General features: G+C 43.2%; 1 protein-coding gene across 7 annotated transcripts in view; it reads right to left on the minus strand.

The window, feature by feature from the left end:
- The window catches only part of NOD1 (nucleotide binding oligomerization domain containing 1), a 29,094-nt gene extending 16,025 nt beyond the window's left edge, over nucleotides 1-13,069 (minus strand). For 3 of the 7 annotated variants that reach the window (XR_012041145.1, XM_072853884.1, XM_072853889.1), the window contains exons 1-6: nucleotides 12,999-13,069; nucleotides 10,546-10,771; nucleotides 10,076-10,147; nucleotides 5,429-5,767; nucleotides 3,350-3,524; nucleotides 314-2,117 (exon numbers count right to left, since the gene is read on the minus strand). Coding sequence is in view for 6 of the 7 variants with exons in the window: in XM_072853884.1 (XP_072709985.1) it covers nucleotides 314-2,117; nucleotides 3,350-3,524; nucleotides 5,429-5,644 (2,195 nt within the window). In the remaining variant the exon portion in view is untranslated. Of the gene's footprint in view, nucleotides 1-313; nucleotides 2,118-3,349; nucleotides 3,525-5,428; nucleotides 5,768-10,075; nucleotides 10,148-10,545; nucleotides 10,772-12,427; nucleotides 12,447-12,791; nucleotides 12,811-12,998 lie in introns of those variants that run through there. The other 4 variants (XM_072853885.1, XM_072853887.1, XM_072853886.1 and 1 more) reach the window with 4 other exon arrangements.
- Nucleotides 13,070-13,480: the final 411 nt, after the last annotated feature.

A 13,480-nucleotide genomic window follows, 5' to 3' on the forward strand; every position in this document is an offset into this window, starting at 1 on the left:
TCCCTTAAGCGCTTTCTCCCATAAAAATCCTCTTTAGAGACAAAACAGTTTGAGATGGAGCTAACTAAACCTACAGGTTTAAACAGTCCTGGCTTCTAAGGACTTCTTATCACCCTTTCCATTTGGGTTTCCAAATTCACAGCTTGCCCCTGCTCCTGTGACTGGCTGAACAAAGATTTCAGAAGATCTGAAACTAACTTCCAGCAGCAGTAAGAATCCTCATCTTTCTCCACTTTCAAGATCAATTCCTCCAGCCCAGCAGTTTGTGGAATAAACCAAGGATAAGCAAGGACCTGCTTCCACAGACTCCTACCTGATCACTGCAAGCTTGCTGAAACAAGGTAGCAGCTGTTTTACTCCATAGTCATTGATGTTGTTGTTGTCCAAATCCAGAGCCAGGCGCTTTTGAAAGTGATGCATAACAAAGGAAATAGCACTGCAGTCAGCAGAGTAGGCATTGCAGTATGTGAGCTTGATGTAATTGGCATGCATGCGTTTGGCAGCCAACTTCCCCACTTTCTCGTTCTGAGTCTCGTAAAGGCACCTCAGCATCCAAACAAAGTTGGGCTGGACCTGAATCTGATTGTAGTTTGGAAGCCTGGACCGAGTGAGGCCTTTCAGATGGGATTTCATGCTCTCCCCAAGGTATGTGATGAGCGTCTTTCTCTTCCTCTTAATGACTGCAGGCAAAACTAAATATCTGAAGAGCTTCTGCTTGGATCTAGAAAGCAGGCCACAAAGAAACAGGTTGGTAAAATGAAAGTGTTCATTATTTCGGAAAGGATCCTGCCCTGCTAGTTTTTTCTTCAACCAAGGAATACGAAGGCAAGTAGGCTGGGCAGTCTCAGTGGAAGAACATTCATTGAAAAACTGAAGTAACTCCTTGGCACCCACTTTCTCTTCAATAACCAGGAACAAAGCTGTGAAAAAAGACTGAAGGGTTAAGTGCAAGAACTCGTAAGTGGACTGATTGTCACAGCCACTGTAACCTTTAACTGTCCTGAGAAAGCCCAATTGCAAATCTTCTTCAGAGATGTTCGCTGATGAGACCTCCTCCTGCTCGAAGATAAAGAAAGAGTTCTCCATCCCTTTGTATGCCATTTTACCCAAAGCTAGAAGAGTTTCCTTTCTTGATTTGAACATCTCTGCTTGGCTCCTGCTGTTGTTCTTCAGCAAACTGGTTTTCAGAGATCGGTTCAGATGGACTTCAATCATAAGCAAAAATACATCTGTCAATGTAACAGAACAGTCCGGAAGCTCGTGGCTGTCAAACATGGAATGGAAGTGTTCATAGCATTTAAAGATAATCCAACAAAATAAAGGCACTGAACACAAACTGCAGAGATTGGGGTTAGCTTCCAACTGGTTCAATACCAATGTTCGTTGCCCCTCATCTTTGAAAAACATGGCAGTGTACTCCTTCAGGTTATTGCTGGAGAAACCACGGAGCAGCACTTTCTTTCTAATGATGTTTCTTTGGATCTCAGTTCCTGTCCTCGCTGTAAGAATTTTCTTGGATCCCTTAAGAAGCTTTCCTCTGAGAAGGCTTACCAGCAGCACCAGGGGGTGGGTGGGTTCATTGGGTGAACACATCTCAGGAACACTACTGAGATCAAAGTTGGAATAGATCTCATCGAAGCCATCAAATGTGAAAACAACTGTATGAGGGAATTGCAAGATGTGATGGAACACCTCTGTGGGGTCCTGGTCTGGGTAGCAATTGTATTTGAAGAGTAGGTCTTTCAAACATATGGCTTCATCCTCCTTAAAGCAACTAAACATCCTACATCGGAAACGGAAGAAGAATTTGGCCCCTATGTCCAATTCTTTTCTGGCCCAAAGGCTTTGTATCTTTTGCAGCAAGATGGATTTTCCAATTCCTGCATCACCAAAGACATAAATAGTCTCTCCATCTTCATTAATTAGCCCAACTGCATCCTCAAAAAGAGCTTCTAATTGACACACTTCACCCAGACTCTCATTGGTAAAACTGACCAGCTCCATAATACTGTTAGAATAGATTTCTTCAAGCAGCATCTCTTCCCTCTGAGCGTATGACATAACAAACTTGGAGTCCCGTCCCAGTTCATATCTGAGTTTCTGGCAATACCTGCTAACTGAAAAGACAGTGAACTATTATTAAAAAGACTGTTATTAAAAAGCCTATGTATACAATGACCCACCTCTTTGGGAACTGAGAGGGGGTAATAAACTAAAAAAAATCTTATGTAAAATTGGTTCTTTGGCAGATTACTTCTATTTATTTGTGCTGCCATCATCACTCTCCTCAAAAATTCAGGTGCTAATGAAAGAGATAACGTGAGCCACCATTTCCCGAAAGCCAGTACTGACACTGCAGTGCTTTAAGGGGCTGCTACCTTTCAGCTGAGACTCAAAGCCAAGCCTTTTGTTAAACACTGTTTTACTCTCTGCAAAGGCAGGGATTGATGGTCACTGATTAGCTTTGGCATCTGCCTTTTCACTATATTTATATTCTACCTGCAATTTCTATCAGGTAAGTGGTTATTCTTTTCTAACTTGTTTGGTAATTTTTATTATTGTAAATAGAAGGCATGTGTTTTAGAAACTGGGTGCCAGGCACCTCAAAGACTTTTTTAAGGTGGCAAAAAGAAAGGGAGTCTCAGTTATTGTGCAATATTGGCTTATGTTTTTATTGCAACAGAAACTTCGCTTCAGATGGGGGCAAAATAATTCTTGTATTTATATAGTATGAAAAAATCTCTCAAGAGGAAAGCATTTATTTCTGCAATACTTTAACTCTGACTTTTGGTATAACTCATCATTTAGGATCATAGAATAATTCAGGTTGGAAGGGACTTCAGAAGGTCTCTAGTCCAACCTCCTTCTCAGAACAGGGTCGTTTATGAGATCAGATGAGATTACTCACGGCATTATCTAGTTGGATCTTGAAAACCTCCAAGTATGGAGTCTGCACAGCCTCTCTGGGCAACCTGCCTCATTGCTTGACTGTCCTCATCATGAAATACCAGCTATTCCATTGCCAAAACATCACAGTGTTGCTAATAAATTGTAGCAGAGGCCTAGAAATTACTACACCTGGCACAAGGGGGTTATGCCATTATGCTACATATCCACAAACACAGAAAGAGCTTGACATTAGCAAAACAGGATGTAATATACCAACATGACAGCTGTGTTATACAGTGTGCCTTTTAATTATCTGGCTACCACTGCTAGCAAGCACAGCATGTGCACATTTATTTTCCCTGGCTGTGCCTGCCTAGACTCCTACTCTCACATCACCTGGTTAGAGCTTCCTGCATAGCAGGGTAGTTCTAAGGGAAGGGATATACATGCATGACCTTACCTGGATCTGTATTTACCACAGGTTTACTACAAATATTCTCTGAAGGCTCATAACCTATTTCATCCAGCCAAGGCTGAAGTTCATAGTAAGCATCAGTGACTTTCTGCAGGACACGGATGAAATATTCTGAGACTTCTTCTCCCTTGCTCTGAACCAAGTCTAGAATTTTGCGAACCTGAAAAAACACCATGTGAAAGATCATTGATGCACAGCATTTTATCACAGTTACACTTGTAGACTGCTTTAGGATCCTTTTTGGACTGGAACAGGGCACCAAAATCAAAACTGGTGCTTCAAAAACTTGAATTCAAAATCTAGCTCTGAATTTGAACCATCACAAAACAGACTTTCTCTTTGTATTTGGAAGTTGCAAGAAAGTTGGCTGTGCAAGTTAAGGTCTGAACTTATAGCTAAATTGTACGCTAACCAGAAACAAAATGGATAAATACCGCTCCTCAACAGGGAACCCAAAGGATTTCCTCAGCCTGGCTAGATAGTATATTTTAAATCCCATGCTGGCTAAAATAAAAAAGAAAGGGGTGGTTTCTCAGTGCTCTAAATTCACCCTCTGGTTTGTAAATGTTCTAGTCACATTTAGATTTACCTCAGGATCCAGCCAGATCCGAAGCAGGGTAGGCAGAATCTCTCTCTGGATCTTAATGCAGATCCAAAACCCTACAACTCTTCCTTGTAACACAGCAACTCAATTCTGCAGGCTCTCTCTGTACAATGGACTCGTTGCCTGCAACTGTTACTAAAACTAATGGCTACCAGGCAGCGGCTGGAGCAGTTCAAGACTAAGCGTTACCTCTAACGGCAAGGCAGAATCTGATCTCTGTGCAACCAGTACAGGGCAACCCTAGTACAAAACCCTCTGCAGGACAGAGCAATCATTTGGAGGCCTGTTTTGAATGTCTGGATCCTCTTCTTGCTGGAAATGAATGAAGAATTCAGTTCTAAACCATACAAAGGTTTCTAGAGACTGTGGTCTCTTGTGAGCTTAAAGCAGGGTGAGGTACATACAGCACAGCAAAAGCATGGTATTTTTTGACAATTTGTATGCTCTAAAAAGCAATCTTATGCCTTCCAGAGAAGCTCCCACAGAGTCCACTTCACTTACTATTGTGGCCTGCTCTCTGCCTCTGCTTAGACTCCTGATGCACTGCCTCCCCCTCAGCTTTGTTACAACAATCATGTATATTATGCTGAACAATAAGAAATGGAGATGATCATACAGCGTGCATTTATTCAGCTTTGACCTTATGCACAGAGTGAGCACTGTGTTACCATACTGGCTTGCCAGCAAGAATTACTATTTTATGAAAATCTGCACTGTTAGTGAAGTCCGAGGCCTCTGAATTTTTTATGGTTTGCCTGCCTCTAACTGTGACATTATTCTGAAGCTGCATGACTGGTTGGTCAGGGAAACAGATCAGGAGTTTGTTTTAAGTCATGATGCAAAGAGCAACTGTGTACCTGTGATAATTTTCTCCTATCAAAAGACCAGGAAATAATTTTCGCTACTGATATCCAAAGATGAATCAAAAACCCAAATGTGTCAGGATATAGCAATCTTCCATACAAACATTTACAATGTACATAGGTCTTTAAAGAGAATGGAAGGTGTGCACATGGACAACACACAATCATTAACTTCTAAAATAATACTTCATTTCTGTCTCTCCTCCTCTAAAGCAGGATGATCTGTCGCACAGCATCCTGAAGATTTTCCTTGCAATACTCTGCACAATAATGAAGGCTTGCATGTGGCAAGCTGCACTTTAACAGACATTGTGGTCACCTCTTTATCAGAGGACAAAGCTGCAGCTGGGAGGACAGAACAGCAATTATCACCCTGCTCGTTCTTACAGCTGCCAACGGGCGTTACAAGCAGTGCCAGCCATGCCGGAAAGAGATGTGCTGGAGACACTTGTGCAGAAGAAATGGGGTGGGGAAACTCCAGAATAACAAAGACTAGAAAAGACGTTAGACGTAAAATTGCCAGGTAAGCCCATAAAACCCAGTGGTAAATTGAAAGCAACAAAAAGCTTACGCTGGCTAGTGAAATAAAAAGAATACCTTATCTGCTTGAGTTGGAAACTGGACAACAATCTCTGCATCTTCAGTGGAGAAGTAGTCATTCTTAATCAAGTTGTCAATCAAACACTGTGTGTTTCGGATTCTACTGACCAGAAGTTCTCGGTATACCTTCAACAAAGCAATGAAGGAAGGAGGACTTGCTCCTGGAGGTTTTTTCACAGAAATGTCCAAGTTAGCACAAAGTTGGCCTTCCATAGTTGAGATAGCAAGAAGCTGCTCCGCCTAGCCTCATCTTTGACAAACTGTCCATTTGCAGTGAGAAGTCAGCTTGGAGTTAACTTTGGGGAAAGAGGCAATCTGTCCTTCACGTTACCAAGCCTGTAAAAAGTAATTGTATAGAACCTCAATTTAAAACCTTATCCTATGCAGATACATCCTTCAATTAACCATCAAAGAATACTTCCAACCTCTGTGTAATATGGCCAACTTTATTAAGAAAAAATTCTGATTTCTTCCTCAGGTACTTCCATTTATTTGTTCAGGTTTTGGAAAAAAATAATCTACTGCAGGCAGTCTCCCCTCTAATACCAGTACATTACTGTAGCTTGCCTCAAACACCACCACTGGCATCTGCTTCATTAACTCCCTGTTCTTAGTGCATAATTTAGTATTTTTTATTAGCTTTTCATGTTTCAATAGACAAAGCAGGGCATCTGTCCAGACATATCTGGACAAGGAAATAAATGGAATAAAATTATATTTCATAGCAATTAATTTTGTAGGAGGAATTAATTTATAGTAGCAATTCACTTTGCTTTTTCTTTGTTACAACAACAGACCCTGTATAAAGTGTTGCCAATACGGTAACTGTCCCTGTAAGCGAGGCCTTGTGAACTCTGAGACAGTTTTAGCTAAGCTAGGAAAAAGCCTTTAGCTCCAGGGCACCAGGTTTGAGAGGCAGTAGTGAGACCACTAGTGGGAAAACCACGGATCAGATGTGTCTGTTAAGATAGCCGAGAGTAAAATGATGCTAACAGTGAAAATGTTGCTGTAGATTTCAGAGCTAATACACCACTTAGGGGCACAGAGCACTTCACACCTCCTAAAGCTATTGGTTCAGACAGGATGTAAAACAGTGAAAATATCATTGCATTGGTTTAATTTGGTTAATCTTACCAAATTCAGGTGAGTAACCATAGAAGTTAAAAATACAGTTTTTCAGAATCTGAAAAATAACGTTACAGAAAGGACTGAAATAAGTGATTGTAAATATACCAGATCCCATCTCTAGTGATTCACACAAAAAATCTGGACCTCTCCTTGAGCAGGAATTGCACAGAATAACTGAATTCACAGACTCCTTCCCCATATGATGAAATAGGCCCAGAAGACAGCATCAAAATTCATATTCATTACTGCATTGGGCATCCAACCCACCTCCATCTTCATAAAACCAAGAGATTGCACACAATACAGCTTGTAATGAAGATATCAATTTAAAGCCTGTGCAAACACCTAGGCTTGAATGCCTGACCTCAGCCCCCATATGTACACCTAGAGACACAACATGATTGTTAACTCAGACAGCTATGGGCTCAGGAAACCCTCTCATTGCTGTAGAGATGTTGTTTAGAAACCATACTCTTTAGCATGAATGTTCTCTCCCTGTCTACAAATATATATACTGTGTATGCCCTTGTTCTCTATACCAGCTCTTGGGAGCTCTTTTTAGATGGCCATTTATTCCCATTTTTCTTTACAAGGCATAAAGCAGTAGGAATCAGGATCAGACTGCTCTCTATTGTATTACTAAAGGTTTGGGGTTTTTTTTTAATTGCAGTTAATATACCATATAGCAGGCATGAATTTATATTGTAATTACAATTCAACAATAAGTTCATTTGGGTACAAACCTTGCACGTACAATTGCCCATGCAAAAAGCTGATTTTTTGCAAGATCACAACTGAATCACCTCCACACAGACAATGAGAATTTGCATGGTTAACACAGATTACTGGCACCCTCCAGTAGCAGGTAAAACCTACTGTTGTTTTAGCAGGTCAAGGGATATTTGGGAGAATGTTCTTAGATTCTGATTACATTCATATCAATAAAAACAAAACACAAAGCCCTTCTTCAGCAATTCTGTAAAGGTGCCAGCTCTGCTGCTACAAAATTCTCACAATTTCCCAAGACGTTTACAGTGCCAGCAAACATTCCAAATGCTCCCCAGCACTCCCGTGACAAGCTATAACTGAGCCCTGCCAGCTCACAGATTCTTCTAGGTGACCTGCTACTGGAACAAACTCATTTCTATGGGTTTTCCATACCAGAAGCTGCAGTCTGCATCAGTGTAGCTTCTCCTGCTTGACACTGGGGAAGGACACAGTTTATACTACTGCATTTTAGTGATACTACTTATCTACACTTAGAACCACAGGGCAAACCAGCTTAGCTCCTCTGATTTCAAGAGACCACTATGTCCTAACTTACGGTTGCTGATCTGCACAGATGCAGATAACTGCATTAAGGGTTGAGCGTTCCGAAGGCTGAGAGCAGGCAAATTCTATAAATCCCCAGCACAACTGTTTTAGATCACAGCCAACTCCAAAACTGCAAAACTCTTCCAACCAAAGGGAATGTAACCAAGTGATCTGACTTTCTTACCACATGAGTAAAGTGACTACATCTACTCAGACAAATCAACCTTTCATTATGCCATTCACATGACCCACCAGATGAAGTGGCTGATTTCTGAGTCACTCAGCTTCCTAGAAGCCACACTGGCACATCTCTTTATTCAAGAAAGCTCATTCCATAAATGAACTCTATCATGAAGACCAAACAATGTTGAAAACGTTATTTACGCTAAAGGTTTTGCAAGTCTTTATTTAAAGAGATAGAGTCACCTTAAAACACATGCAATAGAAATAGTAACCCTTTTCTTTCAAGATACTGCAACTACCCAACATTCCCTGCTTGCTTTGGTCGTTCTAGGACCACATTATCCTAATGCATTTTCTTTCTTCCTACTTTGTGAGAAGAACTGAGACAAACATCCAGGAAACCATAATAATGAACCAAAGTGCTGTCGTGTACAAAACAAATAGAAGTATTTTCTTCACTCGTTCAGATCCATGTACAAAGAGGATAAGAAAAGAAAGAAGAAATACAGCAAAAGGACAAGAACATGGAAAATATGGAAAGATCAGAAAGTCTCAAAGATGCCTGCCCTGCATCTGACTAAGTCCAAGTCAGTACAGAACCTGGTTGCTATTGGAAGGGGTGTGCATACGTATGCTGCAGGAGACAGCGTGTTCCCTTTCACACAGGGTGATCTGCAAGAGAGTGGAGAAACAAGAAAGCAATCAGAAAACAATATGAAGTGAGGCTAAGCATCAGGGGAGAAAAGGAGAAGGAGCAAAAATGTCGAGCAGGGAAGTCAGAGCTGGCCATATGAATTCTGTGCACGATGACGTACTTAGTGCTATTTTCAGTGGCAGTATTAACTTTAAGGCAAAAAAAACACAGCACCCAGTACTGGAGAAAACAGTAACTTTCATCAGTCTCTTCTAATAAGAAAAAATAGAAATTTCTACCACCCATAAATGAAGAAAATGTCACATTAGATGAGTGGCTGAACACCTTAAATGATGCTGAAACAGAAAGACTTCCTGCCACATGCAGTTAAGAGCAAGGCAGGTATGTGCACATTTGTAGCAAAGTGTATCAGCTATATGAAGAAACTTCAGATCCTACTCAGACTGAAGTAAACACAAAAATTTTCTACAGTAGCAGTCCTAGGTGCAACAGCACCTAAAAGTCCTGATCAGCATGAGAAACATGCTTGTTCTCGTAGAGAAACACACTGTCCGTAAGATTCTGACATACATGATTCTGTTTTGCTGGGGGGGATTGTTGAGGGGTTTTTTTTGTCGTTTTTTTTTAAATACGAGGCCAATGTGTTGACATCATGAGGTCTCCAACTTATCTGCAAGTCCATCACCTCTCTTTCTGGAAAGAGTCCCAGCTTCCATAGTGCTTTAACATTAGTCTTTTCAGTGAGGGATCACAGGGCTACAAAGTAGTAAGTCTCTTTTTACAAGAATCTTTTAGTTTTACAATGCTAGGTTACACATCTGGTATGTTTAAAGGTAAACGCTTATGCAGCTTACAAATATGTGTTGAAAGCATTTGCTTGCTAGAGTGCATATAGTGTTCTTTGCTGTATCTTGGGCACTCCAGATGCTGGATTCAATTCCAGTGCAATTCTTACGACTGATGTGGCAACAGTCATGGGGATGCTGGTAGAAAAGACTGAGACATACTTTAATGTGAGACACCTCAGTGCACTGACGAAAGTCTAAAAACATTCACTGTTGCGAACTACTGCCTCATTTCTGGAACTGTTCCATTTCTGAAAGGGCTAGTGAATAAAGTAATTTTCCTGAAATCCACCTTGAGGTTCTTACAATCTTTTGTTACGGACATCACTATGTTACGATAAAGAGAAATCACCTGTTCTAGTAGCAACAGTTTGTGAACACATCTATTTAGAGAAATGAACATTAGCATTGAGGTTTATACACAGAAAGGTATGTACATGGGGAGAAAGGGAAAGATTTTTCAAGCCTGAAACAGCAGAACACGTAAGGAGGAATGGAGACAGACAAGAGAGATGATACCTGGGCGAAGCAGGAGTCTAGCATGGGGAGACAACAGAGAGACGCTTATGGGGAAAAGCAGACTTCTTGTTCCTGAGGGGAAAAATAAAAAAACATGATTTACTCAAGAGGCTGCCAATGATGTTGGAGAGGAAATTCAGTTAGCCATCTTGAGGACAGCAGCTTCGGTCAAGTGAAGAAGACAGAAACTGACTACCAGGAATTAAAAAGAATCAGAGTGCTCACCCATCAATTGTAAAGGCAAAGAAGAGACAGAAGACAGGGCCTTGGCCAAATGAAGTGTCAATGGGCATTGAAGGGATGTGAGAAGCAATAGCAAGTCTGGCAAGAGATGCATATCATAAGCCTGCATAACTGAGAATAACAAAGAGGAAGAAAGATGGGGATCATGCCAGAGATAAGGAGGGAAATGAAAAAGGGAAATGAAATTCATCATAGTTAAGAGGTATGGTAAAAGTATCAGTGCTTACAGCACGGTTTTGTATAATCCATGTCAATAAGCTCCAGCAGTGCTGATGGCCTCTGCATGAAGGTGCTTTTATCTAGTGGTTCTTCTGACTTCCCTCTATTCTCAGCATTGTGCAAGCATGTATATATTTATGTCTTTCCTGGCCCTGCCCTTCTCACATCCTCTTTTCACTAAGATCTCCTTGCTCTTCTTTCAACAAAACTGCTATGCCTGTTCAACTTCCAGTGCTGCACAGAAAAGAGACAGAAAAGAGACTGATTTTCCACATCTTATTTCACGTGTGCCACAGCAGCCAGTCTTTTACTATCACAAATGAATAAGATAGAATGTATTTCCACACAGCAGCTCTCACCTTTAAAAGAACCTCAACTATTTTACATAGTTCAAGAACAGTAAAAAATGCGTAGAGATTAGAAGCAAATGGGCACATATACTACACAAAAAGTCTGCATGTTTTGATGAGAAGCGATGCAATGTATTTCCCAGAGGAAATACAATGTATTTCCCTTTTATTTTTATAGCACAAATGGTACATTAGTAGAGCTGTAGTCCCTGTACTGATCTTAAATGATATTCTGTATCTACGAGTTAAAACACACTCATCATACCCCAGTTTACAATCTCTGTGTAACTATCATCATCGATGCTATGTATGTCAATAAATGCCCTAGGAGCCATACGTTAACATCACACTAGTGTAAATCCATTAACAACTCGTGATTTTGCATTGCTCTGGGGTCACCAAGATCAGCATCTTTCAGTGACTTTTCTCCCCCTCCCCTCTCTCCCTCTCCTTTGACTGTAGCAGAAGCTTTTGTAGCCATCCCTAGTTGCTTGAAGAGCAACAGATATAAAAGAACATAGAAGAAATTATTTCTGCCTCTACCTGGTAAACTGACAAGCTTTTGTTTAAAAGGCACAGGCTTTTACAGAAATATTCATATCCCTCACAGGTTTTGCTGCTACATTTCCCAGCAGCTTACTTTTCAAGAAACAGAACTTTATATACAATGTTTGGATGAATTAACAAGCCCCTGTCAAAAGGATTTTATGTGGCTTCCTGATAACTCCTTTCTGGTGGGGAAAGTTCAATAAATGAGAAGGAATCACTACTAAAAAGCAAAGACATTTTCTTCAATCAGAGAAATCTTGGGTGTTTTAAGAGATGGAGGAGGAGGGGAACAATTTACTGGTATATCTACAAAATGGAACTGCTTTTCTACTGTTATTTACTGTTTTCACATTCAACCTGCAGTGAATTCTACAATTGTAGTTCTACAATTGAAAGTTGCAATTGATGGAATCGCATATTCACAGCTCTCCTAATTCTATCTCCCAAGCTTTGTTCTGGTCATTAACAGCAAACCTAACTAGCTACAGCCAGTTCCCCTGCCAAAGACCCCCGCTCGGTTGTGCCTGCGCATCCATCGATCCAGCAAAATGGGGTCCTGAGCGGGGACTGCCTAGCTATCGATGTCGGACAGCGTTAACTGCTGGGTGCCAGCAACACCCCGGCGTGGAGGAAGACCACCCTTCCCGCCATGCCATGCCATGCCATGCCATGGCCTCCCCACAGCCACGGGGCAGCAACTCTGCCCAGGCAAACCGCCCCCGCCTCCCTCTCTTCCAGCTTCGTTAAGTGAGCAAAGCACCGAGGCCTAAACGACTCCCGCCTGAGTCAGCGCATGGATACGGCTCTTCAGTCAGCTTTACGGCAAGTAAATGGCTTTTTTTTACAGCTGTATCCGTCGCTCACGGGGCAGGCGAGGCGGGCACGGGCTCCACGGCAGGTAAGCGATGCCTTCCACCCGCTCCCTCCCACCTGCTCCACCCTTCAGGACCTCGCCACCCTTCCCCAATGGCCTTCAGGAAAGTTACGTCACCAGCCAGCATCTGTCACAGTATTTATTCGTGGTAGCGTTGCTGTATTTTGTATGAAGGCGCTGCTTCCCTCGCCGAGGAGCGGCGGGGGCAATGCTGCCTGTCCCGGCGGCGGGCTGGCCCCGCTCCTCGCTCTCTGCCTAACATCGCCTGTCACACGGCAACCTCCTCCCCGGAGGCGGGAAGGGCCTCTGCTGAAGAAACACGAAGAAGTCCCAAAATTTTCAATTCGGGAGCGCGAGAAGTTCACCAAGAGGCAGACGCCAACGGGGGCGGCCGGGGCGCAGCCCTTCCCCTTCCACCTCGCAGCCTTTCCCGCGGTAACAGAGAAACTCTGATTTACAAAAAGCAGAAACTTTGACTTACACGCTCACTCCCTCTCCCGGCGCCAGCCGCTGACCTGCTGCCGCCCCCCTTCCCGCTTGCCCCGAGCCCCCCGTCCCTCCGCGCCGCCCACTCCTCACGACATGGCAGCCGCCCTCACACACACGCAGCCGCCGGCCGCGAGTGGTGAGCGAGGCGGGCAGCTGCCCGGCGACCCTCCTCCGCCCCTCGCCCTTCCCCTGCACTCACCGCGACGGCGAAGGGACGGAGGCGAGGGGAGGAGCGGGGCGGCGGCCGGCCCACGGGTGCTTCCCCCCACCCCCAGCCCGCCGGGAAGGAGCTCCCGCCCACACACACAGTCTCTCTTCCCGGCCGGAATCGGCTCCTCCCCACGCAGGCACGGACGAAGGCCTCTTCTCCTTCACGAACACCGGCACGCCGAAAGGCCTCCTGCCCCGAGAGAGGTGCCGGGGGGGCCCCGCCTCGGGGGAGGAGGCCTTCACCCGGCCCTCAGGCGCTCCCACCATTTTCCTCAACAGGAGGCATCAAGTACCTCCTGTCAACTCCCACCAAGGAGGCTGTCAGGGTATTATTTTACATTTTCTTCTTGCAACAGTAAAATAGCTATTTAAAAGTTCAAAAGCCCAAAGGAGCCTGGTAAGGGTAAAGCAAAAGAAGTGATGCTGGTGTTGAGGAGTGTGTTCATGCACAGTTTTGCCCTCCATACCAGA

Source organism: Ciconia boyciana, chromosome 2 (assembly GCF_034638445.1).
Source record: "Ciconia boyciana chromosome 2, ASM3463844v1, whole genome shotgun sequence".
Classification (NCBI taxonomy): domain Eukaryota; kingdom Metazoa; phylum Chordata; class Aves; order Ciconiiformes; family Ciconiidae; genus Ciconia; species Ciconia boyciana.